The following is a 24,829-nucleotide window of genomic DNA, read 5'->3' as shown; positions in this document are numbered from 1 at the left end:
TGAATAACAAAGATTCCATTCATATTTTTATTCTCCCCATAAATTTAAAAAATCAATAAATTAAATTATATCGTTCAAATATACACATAGCCCACATAATTCATTATTTTTTAAAAAAATTTATAAATAGTACAAAAATTAATATTCCCAATAAAAATCTTCTAACAGATTAATAATATGAAGATAAGTGCATTTAATATATAAAATAATTGGTAAAAAATGCGTTTTTTTTGGGGTTTATTATGGTCCAATTATTGGAAAAGTCATCCCCCCACCCTCATGTCATTAGTTTTTTGTTTTTTTCTTTATGGTCAAACCATAGTTGACCGATGAATGTATTATATTTGCCCCTAATATTATCCACTAGTAATAAAAAAATAACCTTAGATTTGCAAATAATTTAATGCAAACAATTTTTTATTTTATTTTTCAAGTCCTTTTCTCTCTTTGTTGTTCCCCTCTCCATCTCTGAACAAGGTCTCAGCTTGAAGAAATTGATTGATAAAAAGAGCGAGTTTTCAAAGCTGTTGAAGGATCACTGCCGTTTACAATTTTGCTTATGTTAACACACTGACCCACAGGCATTGTCCTCCAATTCGTCTTCCTCAGAGGCTGAAATAGCGATTCGAGTGCAATGAAAACCCCCAAGTTGCAATGGCTAAGTGACGAAGCTCTCTCTAGGATTAACATTTTAACAAAATTGGGCAAATCAAGAAAGGTTAATTATTGTGACGAGAAGAAAGACTTTCTAATTTATTAAGTGGCCGTTTGCTGCTGTGATGATGGTGATTTTTGCCAATGTCTTCTCTCTCGCCTCTCTGCATTTTCCTTTTTTGAATCAAAGGAGATTCATAGAATAAAGCGTGTACTCATCCATGTATTTGTTTCAACTGTATGTGTACTCATCCATGTATTTGTTTCAACTGTATTTTATTTCATAGAAACAAATCTTAATAGAAATACTGCATAAATCTTTTGATCCTACAATATTCAGAGCCTATGTATGCATCACAAAATTTGTTCACTTCCTAATATTTATATATTTGACTGTAAGAAGAAAAAGGGAAGAAGGTAATTTTGTGCAATTCCGTATATGACTATTATTGTTCTAATACACTCTCACAAAACTACAATAACAAAATTTACAAAGATATACAGAAAACGATGAATAACAACACAGTTTACCTACCAGAATACCTTGCGTCTTACGGTTACAACATGAGCCAGAGATCTAGAAGACAATGCTCGCAGTTGGGTTCCGCATTTCATCATTGAACGAAATTCATCATAGCTGATTCTACCATCCTGTATACACAAATTAAAGGCGTGGGAATTGACTTACAATAATGAAGACAAATTACTAATGCCCTTGAAACTGAAAATCAACTTACTTTGTCTCTGTCAACTTCAGACATTATTTCTTTAATTGTAGCAATTGTGGCATCATCACCCATGCCATAATCTTTGAAAGCTTTTCCGAGTTCATCTACCGTGATATATCTACATAGCCATTTAGAATAAGAACTTCATTAATTAGTCAATTGACTCCAGATATAACCCATTAAATTTAAGCCAGTTAATGGAGGGAGTAGGTTTTCAATATTCCCCATTCAGATCATGAAAAAACTGAGGATGCAAATAATGCTCAACATGCTTCTATAATAATAAAAATAAAATGAGAAGCTTACCCATTATTATCCTTGTCAAAGTACTGAAAGGCTTTATAAAGATTTTCAAATCTTTGTAGCTTGTGCCTTTGCATCGTAGCTGTTATAAACTCAATGTAGTCAATGGTCCCATTTCCATCTATATCAGCCTGCAGAAATGCAGAGCCAACAATATCAGCTGGGTATAATGCAAATAGACAGACAGTGTGATAAACTCAGCGTTCATGAATTACTTACAGCCTGCATGTACTGCTTGACATCAAATTCTGTAAGTGTCGATCCAAGTTTAGCTAATCCTTCCTTCAATTCATTGTAAGTAAGAGTGCCACTGTTGTCAGTGTCCATCTCTGTAAATTTTTCTTTTAGTTTTTGTATTTCTTCAGTAGGAAGATTTTCCACAATGACCTAAAGAACACATGGTTTATCAGTAGGGCGAACACAATAGAATACATAAATTTTTATTGGCTTGCACAAGTTTTCAAAATACAACAATACAATATAATGTTGTTGACGAGGAAGCGTAGATGCAAAATTTCAATCAAACATGTAACTCATGATAGACAGTCATATAAATTTCTGTTATAATATTTAGAATTAAAATGTCGTCATGAACATGCATACAATGTCATCAGGTATAGATTCACATACATGTTATAATTTGGAGAATCTTTTGACACATGTATATTATTTGTCACGTGTGCTTAAGATACAAGCTTTGTCACTTTTCTTTATATCTATCAATCCTATCCAAGTATTTCTCAAGTTTAAGCTCATTTAGGAGGGACTCATGGGCCTTAGACAGTTAGACTTACCTTTAGTGCAAGTTTCTTTAGTTTATTCATTGCCGTAAACTGCTTCATCCTGAAAATAACAGCAGTATCAATTGGCTTATCTGATGCTTCTCCACTTTCTTTAAGCCAAGGGTGCTCTGCATATCATATACATTTTTCAGTGGTAGCTATACCATTTGTATTATTAAATAGACCAATAAATTTTAACTTGCAGTAATCAAAGCAGCATAGATAGAATGAATGAGAAAAATTAATAACATGAGGATCCAATGCTTTATACCTAGAACTTGAGCAGCAGTAATCCGCCTTTTTGGATCCAGTGTTAGCATCCTGCGAACCAACTCTATGGCACTGCTTGATATACTTGGAAATGGATCACGTTGGAAGTCAATTTCTCCTTTTAATATAGCCAGAGCAACTCCCTGCTCCGTTTCTGCAGAGCACACAAAAAATTCAGAGTGGTCATAGTCACACTCTGTACTCTTAGTTGACGGTAAGAAATACAAAATCGTTGTTGAAGTGAAAAGAGATTGTGTAGGGTGCAAAAAGAATATTGATTTTCACCTGCCCAAAAGGGAGGCACACCACACAATAAAATATACAATATCACTCCTGCGCTCCAAATGTCTGCTTCCTTCCCATAACTTCGCTTTAATACTTCGGGAGCCATATAGTAAGGACTCCCAACTATTTCGTCGTAAGCCTTTCCTGGAAAATGAATCATACGGTAATAAAAAAAGGATACATTAATAGCTCGATTAATCAAATATGCCTTCCTGGTGATCCTAAGAGTTTTGTATTATTTTCTTATGATTTCACCTAAATCAATACATTAAGTGAGTTACAGCTTACTCAAATGATATGTATCGGAAAATTCTACAGGCATGAAAGACTACTACATGCAGTAAAATCTAAACATGGAAAATGTGCAAGCAAGGTAGAGAAATTTACTTTCTTCAATGAACACTGATAACCCAAAATCAGCGGCCTTCAAAACAGCATTCTCATCCCCGGTAGTGAACAAGAAATTCTCAGGTTTGAGATCCCTGTGCATAACACCCTTAGAGTGGCAAACATTCACAACATTCATAATTACCCTGAATACAGAAGCCGCAGATCTCTCGCTATAATGGCCCCTGGCTACAATTCGATCAAATAGCTCACCACCAGCACATAATTCCATAACAGTATGCACAAATTGTTCATCCTCATAAGCAGCCTTGAATTGAACTATGTTGGGCTGCCCACTCAAATATTGCATCACCTCAATCTCTCTTCTTACATCATCCTTATAATAATCATTTACCAGCTTTCTTTTAGGAATAGACTTGCAAGCAAATTCCAAACCGGTTGAATTCTCAGTACAAAGATAAGTTATACCAAATTCACCCCTACCCAATTCTTTACCAATAGTATAATCTAACTTAACATCCTCATAAGCTTTACCAAGAATTGCATCATGGAGTTGGCGTGCTGCTGTGTGGTCTGCGTCTTGGCCTTTGCTGAAAATACAACCCATTTCTGGCCGCCACCAGCACAGAGGATGCGAGACAGGACCTCAGGATTTGACTTTTGCAATTTCAAAGAATATGCAGGACCCGAGATGTATACAACTACACATCACAGTTCCTGCCTTTGAATTGATTCTTTAAAATTTACAATGAGATTTGTTAGAAGAAGACTGCTGCGAAGGCAATTGTACCGTCCTCTATTAAAAACACTTTTTTAATATCCCATTCAAACTTCGGAAGGTGCCATAAACAAAACGATAATGGGAAATTTACAAAAATAACCATTAATATTTTATTATTTTCGTAATTAACCCTCTCAACTTTTTTCTATCAACATTAGCCAAACACAAGTCTTTCTTCCTAAATTACCCTTCTTTACAGAACAAAACCAACATTGTTTCTCCCATCTCGCCAAACCAAAAGCAGCTTTTCATTCTTGAATCATCAGCCAACGGCGACCGCAAAAGACAACTGTGAAAGTGATATCCGATCATAATCTATCTAGATTCAACACAAATCGACATCACTTACTGGTATGAATTATTTTCTGAACTTACTGAACTGAGTCGGGTGAATCTGAATTTGGCGACAGGCTGCCTGTCGCAGCAAAACTTGGTGCGACAGGCTGCCTGTCGCAGCAAAACTTGGTGCGACATGCACCCTGTCGCACCAAGCTTCGGGCGACAGGTTGCCTGTCGCACCCACTCTTGGAGATTTATTAAAATTGTATTATTTTAATTAGGACTGAAATAAATTTTTTTTTTTAATTTTAGGCTTAATGGATTCAGTTGTACTTGAATTGTGTTACGATGGTTGGTGGGAGACATTAGAGAATGGCTGTATGGAGTACGTGAATGGTAAAAATCGAGCTTTTTTGGTTGGAAAAAATTACCTGTTTGATCAGTTATTGGCAAGAGTATACGAGGTGTTAAAAATAAATCCTAATGACTATAGTATCACAATGAAGACAACTTTGAGGTCTAGTAACACATTATATCGTATATGTGCAATGCCCATGGATATATGTGATGATGAAATGGTGAGGGTTGTGTTGCATATGGCATCTGACGTAGCTAATTTTGGATGCATTTCTATATTCGTGACCACATCACCTCGAGTTCCGAGCGAAGGTATTAAGCCACATGTCGATACAGAAACTTCGTTTAGAGCAAATATGTCTGGCCCCGATAATGATGAAGAGGTGTTGCCAAGGACAATATCGCTGCAGCAATATTACTCTCCAATTCACGACAATTATGACAACATTGATGATAATGACGTTACGTTACAGGATGTTGGAGCAACGGTATTTCCAATAACAACGTCGTTGGAGCAACAATATTCTCCGTATCACAACAATGATTTTCGGGACAATGATGATTTTCATAATGAGACAGAGGGGGATAATGTTTGTGCAGAACCTTCTAATAATACAAGGCGGGGCACTCGTTTCAATAATGATGGTGATGATGGAGGAGCCGGTCCTTCGAATGTTCCGTCGTTTCAGGATGAGGATGAGTGTGAAGACAATACTCCTGTGAATAACAGAGGCAATAGACCTATTCCTTCTATGGTTCGATCGAGAAGGAGAATTGACCCCCTTACAAGTCTTGCTCCAACTTTACCTTCGAACATGGTTGCTCCAAGCTTTGTTAGCAGTTGTGACTCAGATGATATCAGCGTGGGTAAGCTATTTGTTGAGAAGAATGAGCTTATATTACAACTACGCAAGGTGGCCTTTAGAGATAAGTTTGATTTCAAGATTGCACGGTCTACTACGACACGTTTCGAGGCTCACTGTTGTTCAGAATCATGTAAATGGCGTATTCGAGCAACTAGAAGTTCGAACGAGCAACATGTTCCTTGGGTGGTGAAGAGAATTGATAATGTACACACTTGTCATAATGAGGTATTGGTTGATGGACGTCATCAAGTAAGGAGCCGGGTTGTCGGTCATATTATCGCAGAAAAATATATTCAAGATAAGAGGATTTATACTCCCAATGACATAAGAGCAGATATGCAACAGGAATACGGTGTTCAGTTAACATACCAGCAGGCATATAGGGCGAGAGAAGTTGGTCTTGAAATAGTACGCGGCAACCCTGCAGAGTCATACAACTTGCTCCCTAAATACTCTCACGTACTAACTACAGCGAATGAGGGTACAGTCACTCACCTCGAGCAGGATGGAGATGGTAATTTCTTGTACTATTTTGTAGCACTCGGATCTTCCATCAAGGGGTTTATGCAGTACATTCGACCTGTCATTGCTGTAGATGGTACTCATCTGAAGGGATTATATCGTGGAAGCATGTTCGTGGCAACATGTCTTGATGGTAACAATCAATTGTATCCCCTTAGCCATTGGAATCATGGATTCAGAAAATAATGATGCTTGGGAATGGTTTATGATGAAGTTACATGGAGTGATTGGTGATAGACCTGAGTTGGTAATTATCTCTGATCGATGCACTGCCATAAGGAGAGCCGTTCTTAAAGTATTTCACAATGCAACTCATGGCGTTTGTTTTTACCACGTCAAAGGTAACATTAAGTCACAATTTAGATTGTCCAAAGCTCTTTGGGATGAATTTGAGCCTGCCTTTATTAATGCAGCAAAAGCATATGGCCACGAGGAATTTAAGAGACAACTTGAAGGGTTGTGGATGATCCACTCGGGTGCGGCTGATTACCTAGAAAATAATGTCGGTACGTGTAATTGGGCAAGGTCTCAGTTTCAAGGTAGGAGGTACAGCATTCTTACCACCAACATCGCGGAGAGTGTTAATGCTTTCATGAGGGAACCTCGAAAATTTCCTGTTACTCATCTTGTTGATCACTTCAGGAAAACATTGCAGCAATGGTTTTATGATAGAAAAATTGTGGCTGAATCAATGACTACTCGGCTAACAACATGAGCGGATGAAATAGTCACTGAGAGGAGAACTATAGCTGAAAGAATGATAGTTCGACCGGTGTCTCCGCATCGCTTTCAAGTTATAGGCGGTGGGCTTAAGGAAGGGTTGGTTGACTTGCAAAAGAGAACTTGCTCCTGCAGAGTGTTTCAGCTTGATCAGCTTGTGTGTGCTCATGCAATTGCGGCGTGTCTAACACACCGGGTGGATTTTATTAACCTTTGCTCGGACTTTTACACTACAGAATCGTTGGCGATGGCTTATGCACAACCAGTGGAGCCAGTTGGTGATGTGGCTGATTGGGAAGTTCCAGATGAAATTCAGGAGCTGCAGGTATACCCACCAGTTGAGGCACCGCCACCTGGACGTCGTAAAGAGCGCAGAATACCCTCGGCTGGCGAGGACGTTGACCGGCGAACTGTAAGATGCGGCCGGTGTCATGAACTTGGCCATAATCGTAAGCGATGTAAGAATCCTATTGCGTCGACTCGAAGTTAGTTGTATTTTGTGTGTTATTCGTTGGTTAAAACTATTATTGTTTTTGTGTTACGTTGGTTAAAACTGTTATTGTTTTTTGTATTTCGTTGGTTAAAATTGTTATTATTCATAAAACTTTATTTTATTTTAAAGTTCAAAATGTGAGGCATTAAAATTATATAAAATTAAGTGCGGAAATAAAAAAAAATGTAAATTTCAACATTGAAATTACTACATAGGTCTACAATATAATATCGTCATTAAATATATCAACCGCAATCTTCTTTCTAAAGTACTCGACATGACTAGCGTTAAACTCCAACCTAAGCCCGAACATTAAATACATCGTAACCATCAATACAAAAACACCGCAATCGCCAGTGCCTCTTTCTTGTTGTGGCGCGCTCTTAACTGCGATAACTTTCCACGGGTCTTCACTCCGCAACTCAGGTCGTATATTGTAGAAGCCAACATATTCCAACCATCGAGGGAATATAACTTCAAGTGGCTTGAATTTCAACTTGTACCTTTTGTCGTCGCGAAATGTGAGTAATGAGTCATAAATCCAGACTTTATTTTTCCGAAAGTCAACTCGTGCTAGTACCCAATGCGCGCCGTCCAAGTTAACAGGGATGAGTAACTGCATATAAAAATTAAAAAACATGTTCGTTATATATGAAATTGAAATACAACAAAGAAAAAACAACTCCTCGAATATTTTCAATATAGAACATGTGAAATGTAATAAAATACATACCATATCGACATCCGTCATTGATTTTGACATTGTGTGCTGTCGCCCACAAAGATAACTATTCAAGCGGTCGTCGAATACCATTGAATCGACTGCACAATTCCCGTTATTCCATAACTGATTCAAGAACACCTAGTACATAGATAACCAAGAAATGCATAAATTAATAAAACTTAAAGGCAATAATTAAAGAAATTAAATAGTATTTATAAGTTTTGTCGGCACGTTACCCAAAAAAATGTGTCCGTATGTGTGACACGTTGGAGTAAGGCATTTGGATACTGCCGTTGTTTCTCGCTAATCAAACGGAGATACTCGTGAATATGCTGTAGAGAAACAAAAATATTACGATTTTAAAAAAAAAATTATACACAAATCCACAACAGTATACACCACGAGGAAAATATAAATACCTCATCGCCTAGCCATCCCATCGAAGCTGTCCCCAAAATTATTTGAAAGAATGACCGCGGGTGCTGGATGTTCCGGCGGACTCTGATATCACCAGTGAACCATCGATCAAACTCAGCAAACAAACTAGAGTCCTCCAATCCTCTCAGTGGATTTACATCCACACTCGTACTCATGTCAATCGCATGCTCCATGATTTGGGGTCGAGGTAACCTCCGGACGTTCTGTCCTCGCCTGACCGGAGGAATCATGTAAGGACTGTTATAAACATACGACGGTATGTACGCGCGGCCGAACTTACTAACGCCCGGAGGCACCTCTGTGAACACCTGCACGCTCTCCCCACTAACATCCCCGTAGAAACTAACCAATGACGTGGGCGTAGACAAATTTTCATTGCCCACGTCAGTATACACTCCATAGTCATCCGGGGCCTGTACAATCGCCAAAAAGAACATATTAAATAATTATCAAATTAAAAGTTAAACGAACATAATTATTTAATTTAAATTAGATTACCGCATACGAGCGTGCAGTGGGAGAATCCTTATTTGGACGTTTAGAAAATGTGTCGATGAAGCCAACAACGGTTTCTTTAAAATCTTTTAATTCTGACTTTATTTCATACACGTTACGATCAATCTTATCCAGCCGTCGTCGTACGTAATCATTAAACTGCTTTGTCCTCGACTAATACAAAAGAAAAAAATAAAACTTTAGAATAACAATAAAAAAATAATAACAACCAAAGTGAAAAATATCGTATATTATTTATAACCTCAGAATCCCTTGCGTCATCAGAGTTGTCTGTTTGCTGCGGGTGGTCATCAACAGCCACCTCATCCTCAAAAGTGTCATGACGCTGCTCTGGTATTGGGTTTGGTATGTCGTCATGATCGTCATGCTCGTCCGATTGTCTTGTAACCGACGGCATCGCGTTGATTGAGGGTTGGTGCTGTATAAAGTATCATTTAAAATTACTAAATGAAAAGTCAAAAATTTCGATAAAAAAAAATTTTGTACTTACAGTATACCGACCTTATGAACCCAGTCTGGAATGCTTGGCAAGTAATCCTTCACAGAGAGCCAATATTTTCTGCTACTCTGCTTTGAATTTGGCTCAAGAGTTTGTAAAACGTCCGTCTGCCATAAATTTAATTGAAAAATTTAAGTAAGTATACCCAACTTAAATTTAGTAAAGTTAAAAAAATAAGTAATACATATTACTTACAAGACGAGATTCGTCGTTGAAGAACGAATAAACCTCCGCAAAGTTGATTCTCGAAGACGCCATAGGCTTCCATTGCAGAATGCGGGGAATCTTACTCTTCGTTTTGACGACCCATGTTGATGGTAACCCTCCGATTGCTTCATAAATCCAAGCCTACAACAACCAAAGTGAAAAATCAAATAAAACAACTATCAAATATTTAATACTATAAAACTTATTAATAAACAAAAAAAAGCACCTGCACCCCAGACGTAAATCCGTAAAGATTGTATTTTTCAATATTATGATCTGGATTTTTCAACCGAGTCTTCTTAAATTTCTCGTCTTTTTCGAACAGTGCATTGTCAAGACTCTCGTAAATCATTTCCCACGACAATAGACCCCATGGACGCTTTCGGAAGTACTGAATATCATCAACTTGGTCAAGCCAATCAAAATTAATTTGACAGTGATTTTTTCTTGCATTTAGTACTCTGTCCGCAAAATAAAACAACGCAATCTTTAATGCGTCCATATCGTTTATTTCCTCGAAATTCAACTCCTTAAATACGACATCAAATTGCTTCACATTAATCTTACGATGCACACCACCAAAATACGTATTCTGTAGCCTCTGCTCCATTTCATCATTTTTTTCATTGGTATCAACACCAAATGAAAGTCCAGTAACCAAGCACCATTCGACAATTGACAAGCGAATCAAATGCTTACCAATTTGAAACCATAACTGATCCTCACGGTTATCTTCTTCATGGGCCACTTGACGCAGTAAAAGATTATGCAAAATTACCCCACTAAATGGAAAACTTCGACACTCCAAGAAATGCCCAAATATATCCTTTTTGAACATACTCAACTGCCGCTTTGTTAATTTTTCCTCGATAGCTTTTACGACCGAAGATAACATACACATGCTCGAAATTCGACCAGGAAAGTGATCAGCATAACGAAAATACATCTTGCCTACTTCAATATCCGGTGATTCTGATTTCGCCATGTATCTGTAATATTTATAAAATTATTACATTATATTTACAGAAATAAAAAATTAACTCGTTAAAAAAAAAACTCTAATTTTTTGGTGCGACAGGCAAGCTTGTCGCTCCAAAAAACTGGTGCGACAGGCGCGCGCCTGTCGCACCACAGCTAGTGCGACAGCAAGCCTCTCGCACCAATCTGGTGCGTGAGGCTTGCTGTCGCACCAATCTGGTGCGTGAGGCTTGCTGTCGCACCAGATTTGGTGCGACCGCAGGCCGCGCATGGGCGCGCGCTGCTGCCCAGCGATGGGCGCTGGCGCGCGCCTTGCCCCCCTCCCTTCCCACCCCCCAAATTAAGCGTAATCACTCCAAAATCAAAAACAGTACTCCCAAACACCACCAACCACCACAAACATCATCACCACCATTATCAATCTCAAGCTATAACTATTATTATTCTAAAATCTCATTTTAAATTAATGAAAATAAGAAAAATGACTAACCTAGGTTTTGTTGAAGGTTGTGGATCGTAGATCGGATGCCAGTGAGAGATGGAGCCCCCGCCGACGAGGGTTGATGTCGCCGCCGATGATGGGAGTTGGATCGGTTTGGGAGAGATGAGAGAAAGGGAGTGTTGGGGAAGAGATGAGGGACAGGTATTTTGGACTCAAATGTTGTTTAATGGCTAATGTTGATAGAAATATTTTTGGGGGGTTAAGATGAAAAAAAGCAAAGTTTTTTTGGTTATTAGTGTAAATTTCCCAACGATAATGCATGGATTGTTTTAATAATTTGCGAGTAAATTGCTCAACGCCCCCTGATATTTGGCTCAATACCCCATTGCCCCTCTACGTTTTGAAAATACCTCCTTACCCCTGGCATGTAAACTTTTGTACAGTTTGATAATTTTGCCCTTCTTTTGAGTTGTGGGTTCCAGATCTGGTCTTGGGATCATTCGTTATTAACAAGTTTCGATATCTTGGGTTTAAAATAATAACTGAAATCGAAACCACGACACGAAGTACCGAATTAACTTAGGAGAAAAAAATTATCTCTGCATGCTGCGCTGTTACCTCATCAGGCTCTGCCACTGGTTTTATGGAAGCATGTCATAATTTTATTTATTTATTGAGTCTTATTCATATAATCACTACAGATTTCGAGACCAACCTGTTCTATCATTTGACAGAGTAAGCACATAAATACAAGTCTTTCTTACGAACTTAATGGGAGGTATATGTTCATTCCTAATCTTGGTTAATTACATCCCACTTACTCGAATAATTTACTATAAACTAATTTAAAAAATTTGAATTCAAACAAATTAGAGTTTTTCGTAATTAATCATTTAAGAACTCTCTAATTCCTTTAGTAATTTGCATAATTTTCATCATTTAATTTCTCCTATTGTCAGTTAGGTCCCTTGAATTTTTTGACCGCTAGAGTTGAGTTCAAATGAGATCAATTTGATTATTCTACCATCATATGTAAAGGACAAAATTCTCCTCAAAATTATTATAACTTCCAAAACTTCTTTTTGTCTTTGTCTTTATTGTAGTAGGATTGTTAGATTCAATATAATCTATTATTATTATTATTCTTTGCAAAGTTTTATTCTAGGTTCATTAATTAATTTTTGCGCTTCATTTTCTTTGTATTTCTGGCACTTCTCGAACACTTCATCAAATCTCATGCTAGCTAGTTAGAAGTTAAAACTGTTCCAAGAACACTGGAAGCCTTCAAGTAAAATTAAAATTAAGGTAAGTTACTAATATATCTATTTCATTATTAATATTTAGAAAATCGCATTATGCAAGATTACAAGTTATAATTACATCATTAAAATATTAAGGCAGAGTAGCACATGTTTTAGGATAATTTTATTCATTTTATATCATAAAAGTAAAATAGACAAATTAACCTTATAGAGTCAAGGATGGCCAATGACTCTAAGTGGGAAAAAAAAAGCACGTATAACTTAAATTAATTAATTTATGAATGATCAAATTTATAGAATTTTTAAAGTGGGGGTGTCTAGTGTTTAGGCAACGTGTGGGGGTTCCGCACTCTCATTTTATGTATTTCATTTCTAATTTTTATTATCATAAAAAAAACAAGTTTTTATACTTTTGTATAAAGCACGGCTTTAGGTACCACTGCCAGAATATCTTTCGTCTTATGGCAACAACGTGAGCTAAAGGTCTCGAAGATACTGCTTGCAGATGGGTTCCGCTTTTCATCATCGCTCGAAATTCATCGTAGCTGATCCTACCATCCTATAATTAAACACATAACACATGACACATGAGGCCGAGGCTTATATGGATGCACACAGGTCATTAGATGATACTATCAAAAAACAAGAACCAGATTAACTACTTTATCTCTATCAACTTCAGACATTATTTCTTTGATCATTGCAATCGTGACATCATCTCCCATGTTATATCCTTTAAAAGCTGTTTCCAGTTCATCGACTGTGATATATCTGCACAGGCGTTCAGAATGTAGAAGAACAAACTAAGTAATTGCTTCATCAATGCAGTTCTGTCTGTAACCGAGGATCAAAGTTTGCTAAAGATGCTTCTACATTCATAGAAGTATATAAAAAAAATACTCACCCAGTATTATCCTTGTCAAAGTGTTGGAAAGCTTTATAAAGACGTTCAAATCTTTCTAGCTTGTGTCTTTGCATCGTAGCAGTTATAAATTCAATGTAAACGATAGTCCTGTTTCCATCAATATCAGCCTTTAGAAATGCATGGTCAGCAATATCAGCTGAGCATATAATGCAAATAGACAGACAATAGGATGAATTCAGAGCTCATGAATTCCTTACGGCTTGCATGCACTGCTGACTTCGGTTTTTGTAAGCATCTATTCAGGTTTAGCTAATCCTGCTTTCAATTCATCATAAGTAAGCCATTGTTGTCAGTGTCCTTCTCCGTTAATTTTTCCTTGCTGGTCCACTACATTACCCAACACCAGAAACTGGGGGACCGGTGTTTGGGAGGGATACTGTTTGGGACAAATGCGTCGAAGGGACCAGGAATGACGAGCAGATATCTGATGGCGGAGTTCTGCGAACCGGTGTGTTCCGTTAAAGCCTGGCGCGTGGAAGAACAGGAGCAGAAACATCCTGCTCGTCCACGATGTTTTCGTCCGCGAGGCCAATTCCTATAAAAGGCATAAGGCCATTCCGGCTAGAGATCGAGAGGCGAGGAGACCCGGTCGACGGCAGTTGGCAAGACGTGCTCTCCAGCACGAGAATCTAGGCATAACAGCCACACTTTCCCCAGAACCGTGGCGTAACACGCAAGGTCTCACAGAGCCATGACAGCCACACTTTCCCCAGAACCGTGGCGTAACACGCAAGGTCTCACAGAGCCGTGGCAGCCACGCTTTCCCCTGAACCGTGGCGTAACACGCTAGATCCCATGTTTTGCCCATAATGCAGCAGTTGGAGTCCCATACCGTCTCGAAAAGAGCGGAAGACTGAGATTCAGAGGAAGCCTATAAAAAGGTAGCCAACGAAGGTAAAAGGGTTGGCATTCTTGAGAAAAGGGGAGAAAACCACAAAAAACGCCATAAGACCTGTGGCAAGCTTTTCCCGAACCTTCATATCTGACTTGAGCGTCGGAGGGTTTACGCCGGGAAAACAACCGGCGTACTCTGACTTATCTGTGTACGCAGGGACCTCTGGAGAAGAAGCCTGGCGAGGAGACCTCCTGGTCGTGACGAAGTTGATCGAGCAGAGATCCTGATCGTAGAACGAGGAGAACCGGAATCTCGCATCAACAACCTATATATATATATTAATTTGAAATGAACCCGGCACAGGTTGTCAGTAGGCAAAAGCACAATAAAACAGATGAATCATCGGACTTGCTCATATATATACACACACACACTTTATATTTATAGACACCCTACAATTAAGCATTTTTTATCAGGAAGTGTAGATGCAGAAATTCAATCAAATATATACCACATGATTCTAACTGTCATATAAATTCTATTATAATGTTTACAATACAATGTTCTCATGAACATATCTAGATTTCCATATTTGATTTAGATCCTCTACTAATTTGACATTACCTATACTTTGTCATTGTAAAGATAAAAGAGTTGTTTGGTTGCAGAGAAAATGAGAGAGAAAACAGAGTGAAAACGTTGTATTAATCTTAAGCTCAAATGAGCAGGATTACAAGTATTTATACATGAGTCTATATAGAATCTTCTACACTCTGCACATGAGCAATGTGTTTGTTTAAAGCTAACGATCATAACAAATTCAGCTAACTGGACTGCCACATCAGCACTACTAACAATTTCACTTAACTAACTAAACAGAAAGCTAAGCTAACTGTAATTAACCAATTCAAATATCTTAACATCCCCCTTCAAGCTCAAGGTCTAGAAAGAACATTGAGCTTGGAACGCAGATAATTGAATTGATCATAAGTCAAGGGTTTTGTAAGTATATCAGCAACTTGTTCATGGCTGGGAACATGGCTGACCTGAAGTTCCTTTTTGGCTATATGTTCTCTAATGAAATGAAGATCAAGTTCAATATGTTTAGTCCTGGAATGATACTTTGGATTACTAGCTAATGCTTCAGCACTTTTGTTATCATAGTGGATAACTGGAGTTTGCTGTAATGAAACCTTTAATTCTTTAAGTAAGTAAGTAATCCATAGCACCTCTGCTGCAGCTAGAGTTAAAGCTCTATACTCAGACTCAGCAGTACTCCTGGAAACTATGTGTTGCTTCTTTGAAGACCATGAAATCAAGCTATTTCCCAAGTAATCACAATATCCTCCTACGGATCTTCTATCATCCAAATCTGAACCCCAATCTGCATCTGAGAAAGTTGTGAGATTAAGAGATCCAGAATTGTAGAACTGCAGGCCATAGTTTGCTGTATTCTACAAATATCTCAGCACTCTTTTGCAAGCCTGCCAGTGAAAGACTGATGGACAAGCAAGAAATTGACTAAGCTTGTTTACTGTAAATGCAATCTCAGGCCTTGTTAAAGTAACATATTGCAGAGAACCAACCAAGCTTCTGTAAAGTGAGGGATTTTCAAACATGGCTCCTTTGTCCTTAATCAGCTTCTCTGTTGAGCTCATAGGAGTTTGACATCCTTTGCAATCTAACATTTGAGCTTTCTTCAATAAGTCTCCTATATACTTAGTCTGTGACAGATGCAATCCTTCAACTGATGGGGTAACTTCAAGACCAAGGAAGTAATTAAACTCTCCGAGATCCTTTAATGCAAATTCTGTCCCCAACTTATTTATAACTCCTTCTACAAACTTAGAGTTAGAACCAGTTATTAAGATATCATCCACATAGATAAGTATAACTACAATGTCTTCTCCCACATGATGAATAAACAATGAGGTGTCAGACTTAGAAGCAATGAACCCCCACTGCAGTAGAGATGATTTCAATCTATCATACCAGGCCCTTGGTGCTTGCTTGAGTCCATAAAGTGCCTTGGTAAGTTGACATACATGTGATGGAAATTGAGGATGAACAAAGCCCTCAGGTTGATGCATGAAGACATTTTCAGTAAGTATGCAATAGAGAAACGCATTATTAACATCTAGCTGTCTCACTGTCCAGTTATACATAACAGCAAGGCTAAGAATAACTCTAATTGTGCATTGCTTAACAACTGGACTAAAGGTTTCAAAGAAGTCTACACCTTGTGTTTGATGGAACCCCTTTGCAACTAGTCTTGCTTTATACTTGAATATGCTGCCATCTGAATTATACTTGACTCTGAAAACCCATTTGTTGCCAACAATCTTTCCTACTGACTCCTTGGGAACCAGAACCCAGGTTTCATTTTTTTGCAAGGCTTCATATTCATCTTGCATAGCTTGCTTCCACTTAGGATCTGCTAAAGCAGCTTTTACAGAATATGGCTCAAGCTCTTGGACTGCTGCTGGATATGTTTTGGGTTTAAACACTCCAGCTTTTGATCTAGTGACCATGGAATGGGTGTTTTGGATAGCAGGTGTTGTAAAGGTTGTGTTTGTAGCTAAGTAGACTGATTAGCAAATAATGGTTGGGAGTCTAAGCTTTGTGATGAAGTGTTTGGAGATTGTTGCACAGATTGTGTTTCAGAATGAACTGAATCAGGAGCTGCACCTGGAATTGGAGAGCTGAGAGAGGATTGTATGTTGCTTATATCTTCAATGACTGCTGGAAGAGAGAAATTTGTAGAAAGAAACTGACTCAACTGTATTTTGTGATTTGGCTTATAGGAAGGAAAAAGTTCTGAGTATGGAGACTCAGATTCATTAAATGTCACATGTCTAGCAATATAAATCTTCCCAGAGGAGTCAAGACACTTATACCCCTTATGTATGGGACTGTAACCAATCATGACACACTTTTGTGTATGAAAATTGAATTTGTGCTTACTGTAAGGCTTGGGAAAAGGGTAGCATGAGCAACAAAAAGTTCTAAGAAAGTGATAATCAGGCTTTCTGCCATAGAGTTTGGTAAAGGGTGACTGATTATTTAAAATGAGTGTTGGCATTCGATTTATAAGAAAAGAAGCAGTATGAAAGGATTCCCACCAAAAGGATAAGAATATTTTGGCTTGAGCAAGCAAGGTCAGCCCTGTTTCTACAATGTGTCTATGCTTCCTCTCTACCACACCATTTTGATGATGTGTATGAGGACAGTTATGCCTAAAAACTACCCCTTCTTCCTCAAGAAACTGTTGAAAATTCCTATATTCTCCCCCCCAATCTGATTGTAAAGCTTTGACAGGACACCCAATTTGTTTTTCAACTAAGTTTTTGAAGAATTTGAAGGTGTTTAGAGCTTCAGATTTTAGAGTTAAGGGGAATATCCAACAATATCTGCTGTAGTCATCCACAAAACTTATATAATATCTATAACCATTTGAGGAAGGTAATGGTGCTGGACCCCAAAGATCAGTATGAATAAGTTCTAGGGGAGCTTTAGTGTTGATGCCTGTTGAGTAAAAGGGAAGCGATGCATTTTGCCATATTGACATGCATCACAGAAAATCAGGCATAGTAACATTGCAGTTAAGTGACAGGGAAGACAAAATACATTTTAATACATGCTTGCTAGGATGACCAAAACGTTGATGAAACAAGTTTGCTGACATTATTGACTTGACAGTGTTTGTATGACACTGAGGAATACAAGCTTTATTCTCAGTTGAATCAGAATGATTACAAGTTGAGTTATTGAAAATAGAAAGCATAGAACTAGGACCATAGGTAAGATTACAAGAGTTTGAGACAAAGTCATTTTTTGATAGCAGTTGATACAACCTTCCTCTAGCAATCCCTTGAGCCAGATGCACTTCCCTCTTCTTGTCCTTAATAAAACACATATTTGCAACAAATTCAATGATTAAATTGGTATTCTCAAGTAATTTGGAAATGCTAATTAGATTTTTGGTGAGCTGAGGAACATATAAGATATCATGCAAATGTAAAGATGAGCCACATGATGTAGATAAACAGGTATATCCAATATGTGAGATGTATAATCCTTGACCATTACCAACATGCAGTAACTGATTACCTGAATACTCTTTTCCAAGATTCAGATTTTGCAAATTGTTGGTGAGATGGTGGGTTGCCCCACTGTCAATATACCAGCCTTGATCTGCCATTTCTCCTTCAGAAGTTGTAAGAAAAGCTGCTCTTGGTACTTGAGACTGAGCTGGATTGTAGCCAAAAGTTGGATAAAAGGGAGCAAAATCTCGATTAAACCTGTTTCTGCACTCAGCTGCAGTATGCCTTGGTTTAAAACAGATTTGACAAGTGACAGTGGCAATATTTGGATCAAGGAAATTCTTGCCAATATTAAAACCTCCACCACTCCTGGCAAAGTTACCATTGCCATTGCCACCAACATAACCTCCATTTCTAGCATAACCTCTTCCTTGATAGTTTCTAGTTTGAAATGATCCTCTTCCTGGATAATTTCCAGTTTGCATACCATTACCACTCCAATTATTATTCCAATTACCTCTCAATTGACCTTGTGTATAACCTCTACCATAGCCACCTCTGCCTCCATTATTGTTCCCAGCATTTTTGTTCCAATTATTATTGAATTGATTACCAGATTTATTATTAGATCCAGTTTGAGCAATGTTAGCAGCATAGTTCAATTTAGCCTCCTTGTTAGCACTTGACTGATGTGCTTCCAGCCTAGCTTCATGTGTGAAAAGCATGGAATATGCTTCATTGATGGACATTTTAGTAAGGTTTGCTTCACTGTATACAACTACAGGGTAGTAGGGTTGACATAATCTAGAGATCAGGTGAGTAATGAAATCTAAAGAGCTGATAGGATTTCTAGCAATGGCTAATTCATCAGTTATCGATTTTAGTTTCCCAAAGAAATCAGTCATAGACATTGATCCTTTTTTCAGATTGTTAAGCATTATCTTTAGGTGAACCTTTTTAGCAAATGTTTCAGATTCAAACTGCTGCTCAAGACTTATCCACAGATCAAGAGAGGTTTCAGAATTTACCACAAGGCTGAGAATCTCGAGATTAATAGATGACATCAACCAGCTCAGCAGCATTTGATCCTTCCTCTTCCAAGCGGTGAAGGCTGGATTAATCTGAGTTTCAGTTGAGTCTTCAGAATCTTGAGGAAGAAATTGATATGGATAGCACTTTGAACCATCAAGAAGATCTTCAAGTCCATTAGAACGAACTGAAGAAAGGATCTGAGACTTCCAGATTGTATAATTCGATCGATCGAGTTTAATTGGTGATGTGAACGTAAATGAAGAAATGGAGGTTACTGCGTTTTGATTAGAATGAGCTAAGGCCATTTTTCAGCTTACAGATTTGGCTCTGATACCATGTAAAGATAAAAGAGTTGTTTGGTTGCAGAGAAAATGAGAGAGAAAACAGAGTGAAAACATTGTATTAATCTTAAGCTCAAATGAGCAGGATTACAAGTATTTATACATGAGTCTATATAGAATCTTCTACACTCTGCACATGAGCAATGTGTTTGTTTAAAGCTAACGATCAGCAACGATCAGCACTACTAACAATTTCACTTAACTAACTAAACAGAAAGCTAAGCTAACTGTAATTAACCAATTCAAATATCTTAACAGTCATGTTAACGAATAACGTGACATGTCTATATCAATTATTACTTAAGGTGTGGTCAAGATCTGTTCTTTTATCATCTCACTTATTTGTCACACCTCGTATTAGCAGATGAAAATAAGCGCATTGTAGAAGAATCCTGAACTTTAGACTTACCTTTAGTGCTAGTTTTTTTAGTTTGTTCATTGCTCGAAATTGCTTTACCCTGAAAATGACAGCACCGTCGATTGGCTTGTCTGATGCTTCTCCACTTTCTTTAAGCCAAGGGTGCTCTGCATATACATCATTCATACAGTTTTCAATGTTCTATACTACTGGTACTATTAAATGGACTACATACATATACATACATCAAAACATCATAGGTAAGAAATACTGATAACTTCAGGATCTAGTGCTTTCAACCTAGAACTTGAGCAACAGTAATCCATTTTTTTTTTTTCGTTTCCTTGTCAGCATCTTGTGAACCAACTACTTGGCACCACTTGAAAAAGTTGGCCAAGGATTAATTTTAAAGTCAAGTTTTCCTTGCCAAATAGCATCATAAATTCCCTTCTCAGTTTCTGCAAGGATACTTCATCAAAAGTGAGTGATTATATTAAATTTCCAATACTTTTAAGTCAAAAGAAATAAGCATATACAGGGGAAAAGAGATCATATAGTGTGCAGACTGCAAAATGCATATTTTTACCTGCCCAAAATGGAGGTACACCAGATTGTAAAACATACAATATAAATCCTGCACTCCCAAGTCTATTCATCTATACCTTTCCTGGAAATTTTACCAAGACATAATCAGATTAAGAATGTCAATGCCTAAATTACACATGCCTTTTTCTAAACAAGCCACAAAATGCTGCCAAACATACCACAAACATAAACAATCCATGTTTATGCACGAACATGAAATACAAACTTTCTATACAATTAAGATTAGAACAATTTAAAATTTTATAAAAAGATCAAAAATTGATATTCATGATCAAGGGCCACCCTTAGCCGTCTAAACGTAGTGTAGAGCTTTGGTTGGTCTAATAATCTTATCAAACCAAAGACTCTTCCCAAGATCTTGAATAAGATCAACACAAGTTGCACAGGCAGAGAATCAAATCTGAATCAACTCAACCTTCAATTAACCAGACTTAAACACTCAAGAAATAGAATCAAGACGAAAGATAAAGATGAATCAGAAACAAAAACACAGAGAAAGCAAGAGATAACGTGGTTCAGTCTTTTTCAAGACCTACACCAACGAGTGAAAACATCAGAGCTTGTTTTGATTGATTCATGAAGAAAAATTATAAGCATTCAGAGATGAGTTTAAAGATCACAAGAATCAACTTTCTCTCTACTGGAAAACTCTCTAGAATACTCTCGAATCTCGCGTGAAATGAGCTGGCGAACCAGCTTTATATTACAGATGAATAACAAACTTTGAACCCAGAATGCACAGCTGCTTCCCGCGTGTTCAGGCCAGACGAGCTTCAAGCGAGCACGTGGCTTGGCACGAGCAACTTCGTTAATACCGTTATCAGTAAAACGCAAGTCTAAGCGTCGTTTCACTTATAGAGGTCGCGAGCTTCCTCACGCTCCATACGCTGACGTTTTTGCTCTGGATTGCTATACACGTAGATTTTGAAACTGTTTCTTTGGTACATTTAAATTATCAAGGGAAATGATTAATTGCATAGTGAAGTACAAGAAAATTTACCCTCTTCAAAGAATGACGCCAACCCAAAATCAATGACCTTCAAGCAAGCATTCTCATCCTTGCTAGTGAACAAGAAATTCTCAGGTTTGAGATCCATGTGCATGACACCCTTAGGTCGGCAGACGTTCACGTTATTCATAATATCCGTAAATACCAATGCCGCAGCTCTCTCACTATAGTGCCCCTTGGCTATAATCCGATCAAATAGGTCACCAATGCTAGGCTGCCCACGCTCAAATGTTGCATTATATGAATCTCTCTTTTGATATCATCCTTATCATTCTTAGTCACAGTTTCCGCTTAGCAACTGACTTGCAAGCAAATTGCCTGCCGGTCGAATTCTCCGTACATAAATAAGTAACACCAAATTGACCCCTACCTAACTTTTTACCAAGATTGTAGAATAACCTAACATGATCATCATAAGCTTTACCAAGAATTGCATCTGAAGTCTTAGATAGTGGTTTTGGGCTTAACAATTGAGCTTCACGCGCTACAGGCTCTTGGTTTCGATGATGGTTTTGAGTGTCAAATTTTGGTTAAAACACTACCCATTTCTTTTCATCACCTAGAAATCAATAGACTGCTGAACTATTTATGATGTTCATGGAAACGAGACCTTGGTATTTTATTATAGGATGAGATGCATAGTGAAAAAGCACAAATAACAAAACAGAAAATGCAGGATGTGTAATTCAGATGAAGATACTGTTGGGAAAATATACTATTTAAAAGTATATGTGTTTATTTAATTGTAATAAATAATTTTTCTGATTAATAAAATAAATGATGTATTTTATTCAAATATTTTAATTGCATTAATATTTTTATTATAGTCCATTTAATCATATTATATGTATTTATGTGATCACCATGTGAATTCACAGAAGACATAAATACAAGTTATCTTATGATTAAATAAATTTAGTTCGCAGTTGATAAATAAAGTTTGGCACTTTATTTAGGTATAGACTGTAATAAATTCATTGAATGATTTGTCTTAATCATGTATGAATTTATTGATGTAGTACGACTACATTGAATAGGATCACATATGAGATTTAATTAACTTTGTAATAACCGTCAGACTTATTAAATCTCATAGGCATTGATTTTACTGTAATCTTAATCTTGAGTTAATTATTATTTCATAATTGTAATTGTTATTTCATTTGAGTTACCAATGGGCACGACACATACTTGTGGTCAAGATTACCCGGTATCTTGGTGGGAGCAATTATGAGTATTGGAGTTATGGATTAACAATATAGAATTTGTACAACACATCTCTTGATGAGTTTTCGGCACTTGATCATAGAATTCTCTGGCCAGAGTGTGTCAACATATTTAGTATGTTAAAAATGACATTAGAGAAAACCAATAAGTATCAAGAAACAAAATGTAATTAAATTGATTGAACAGTTGAGATATCGATTTAATTAATGATGTGATACAAAGGATTGTGCAGTAAAGAAATCAATGTGGCTTGGGACAAATTATTATTCGAGCATACAATTATGGAGGTCAATTCCAATCTTTTAGTGGAGTAGATTTGGAATTAAATAATTAGGCTAGTTTAATTACATGCCTAATTGTTATAGTCACTATTGTATGTTCCCAAATGATCCCCGGGTTAGCACATCTTTAATCAATTTGCAAAATATTGGAGATGAGGGGTGAGCCATCAACTCGGTAAGCAAATCCATACACAATATTTGAAAACCTTTGTCATATACCTTTAAACATTTTATAACAACATCTTCATTTAGCATAAGGGGTGGATTCATGTAAAAGCATTAAAAACATTAAAACATTCATAAAAACATTAAAACATTAAAACATAAACATTTGGTAGCTCATGCCTCGTAGTCATCATCATTCATAATTCATTATTTAGTTTTTCTTAGTGGATCTTTGGAGTTGCTTTAAAGATTAAATTTGGTTAGACATTTTATTTTGGATTGGGGACTTTTCTTTTGAGACTTTATTTCAAATGTTTTATGTAAGGATTCAGTTGAAGTATGAATAATGATTGTCTATCTTACGATTTATTAATAAAAATAAATTATGTGAGGTTTCATTCCAATTTTACCCTTATGTTTTCATGGGTAATTTTTCAAGGCAATATTTGCCAATGTCCAAAAAACAAGTTAGATACAAAGTGAAAATATTATAACCGGGGCTTCAACAAGTAGATTTTGACTTTTCAACATGGATAATACGACCATTCCATTCAGTTTCATCTAGGGTTCTGATTGCTGCGTCTGCATCTTCATCCCTGTTCAAGGATAGAAATCCAAATCCACGAGAATCCCCTGATATTAAACAAAGAAAGAAATATAGGACTTCAATCACCGATTAATGAAACAGGAAATAGTCTAGATGCTAATATGATATGGTGTTAGCAATAAGAAAGGCATTAGAAAAATGAGAATCGATAGTTGTAATGCTCAAGTATAAGGGAACTATATAATGCAGTCATGTAATAACTTTATGCGGCTTTGCACTTGCTGATTTATGATAAAACTTCAACATGAAGAAACAATTTTCAGCTTGAGTTACAGTTAAACAGACAACAAAGAAATAGCTCAGTCCATACCATATTGCTTTCATCTGAAATAAGAAGACTAATTATGGGAATTTTCAACAGCTAATATTTAATAACCACAAGTGATGTATTAAAAATACCAAATTCTATAGTATGGTGAGCTCCAAAATATGAAAATGTAACGCCAAATTTCCATGATTCTAAAATTATGGAAAATTTGTTTTATTAAAATTTATAAATTGCATTATTGCCTTATTAATAAGGATTATCCATGTGGTAATTTTAGAAAAGGTTTACTCTTTCCAAATTTAATAGGGTTTCTTAAGATTCCCTATAAATTTATACTTTTTCCTCTCCCGTAACCCTAAATTCACAGCGTTTTCTTTTATGCTCTTTTCTGGTCATTACTCATTTACTCATACCTTACGATTCAAACTTTTGCTTAGGAGAGAGAGTCTTAATAGTTGGTAAGTTTTACTCTCTCTATCTCTACTTGCTTTCCCTATCATTGTATTCTATTTAGGGTTTTGTTGGCATGATTTTAGGTTGTTACATACATTATGCATGGTTTAGAGGTGTTTAATTTATGTTTTAGTGCGTTAATGTGTTGTTGAGTCATATTGGTCTTATTCAATAAACACAGTGAACAATTCTGGAAAGCGCGTGAATATCCCAAAATAAAGCATA

General features: G+C 36.9%; 3 protein-coding genes and 1 pseudogene across 3 annotated transcripts; 2 read left to right on the top strand and 2 right to left on the bottom strand.

Annotated features, from left to right (window-relative positions):
* Nucleotides 1-1,041: 1,041 nt before the first annotated feature.
* LOC18055098 (calcium-dependent protein kinase 33) lies at nt 1,042-4,159 on the bottom strand. Its single transcript, XM_006452292.2, has 8 exons — nt 3,410-4,159; nt 3,023-3,166; nt 2,739-2,891; nt 2,480-2,595; nt 1,905-2,072; nt 1,689-1,816; nt 1,392-1,500; nt 1,042-1,305 (listed from the first exon to the last, which is right to left on the bottom strand). Exons 1-8 carry the CDS (start codon nt 3,975-3,977, stop codon nt 1,186-1,188), a joined length of 1,506 nt encoding a protein of 501 aa, XP_006452355.2. The 5' UTR covers nt 3,978-4,159; the 3' UTR covers nt 1,042-1,185.
* Nucleotides 4,160-5,005: 846 nt separating this feature from the next.
* Nucleotides 5,006-6,890, top strand: LOC112095757. The gene is made up of 2 exons (XM_024177882.1): nt 5,006-6,251; nt 6,334-6,890. Exons 1-2 carry the CDS (start codon nt 5,006-5,008, stop codon nt 6,888-6,890), a joined length of 1,803 nt encoding a protein of 600 aa, XP_024033650.1.
* A 42-nt stretch (nt 6,891-6,932) lies between these two features.
* On the top strand, nt 6,933-7,385 carry LOC112095756. Its single transcript, XM_024177881.1, has one exon. It carries the CDS (start codon nt 6,933-6,935, stop codon nt 7,383-7,385), a length of 453 nt encoding a protein of 150 aa, XP_024033649.1.
* Nucleotides 7,386-12,446: 5,061 nt separating this feature from the next.
* Nucleotides 12,447-22,127, bottom strand: LOC112095755 (annotated as a pseudogene).
* Between the last annotated feature and the right edge of the window lie 2,702 nt (nt 22,128-24,829).

The sequence above is a fragment of the Citrus clementina genome, unplaced genomic scaffold (assembly GCF_000493195.1).
Source record: "Citrus clementina cultivar Clemenules unplaced genomic scaffold, Citrus_clementina_v1.0 scaffold_1, whole genome shotgun sequence".
NCBI lineage: Eukaryota > Viridiplantae > Streptophyta > Magnoliopsida > Sapindales > Rutaceae > Citrus > Citrus x clementina.
This window is presented reverse-complemented; position numbering and strand designations above follow the sequence as displayed.

Bases quoted from the DNA above. Each gene is read 5' to 3' on its own strand.
- LOC18055098 (XM_006452292.2), bottom strand. From the start codon at position 3,977: ATGGGTTGTATTTTCAGCAAAGGCCAAGACGCAGACCACACAGCAGCA. The intron at 2,892-3,022 runs GTGAAAATCAAT...TGTGCTCTGCAG, and splicing joins TGTGCCTCCCTTTTGGGCAG to AAACGGAGCAGGGAGTTGCT. The intron at 1,501-1,688 runs GTAAGCTTCTCA...ATGGCTATGTAG, and splicing joins TTTGACAAGGATAATAATGG to ATATATCACGGTAGATGAAC.
- LOC112095757 (XM_024177882.1), top strand. From the start codon at position 5,006: ATGGTGAGGGTTGTGTTGCATATGGCATCTGACGTAGCTAATTTTGGA. The intron at 6,252-6,333 runs GTACTCATCTGA...GTATCCCCTTAG, and splicing joins ACCTGTCATTGCTGTAGATG to CCATTGGAATCATGGATTCA.
- LOC112095756 (XM_024177881.1), top strand. From the start codon at position 6,933: ATGATAGTTCGACCGGTGTCTCCGCATCGCTTTCAAGTTATAGGCGGT.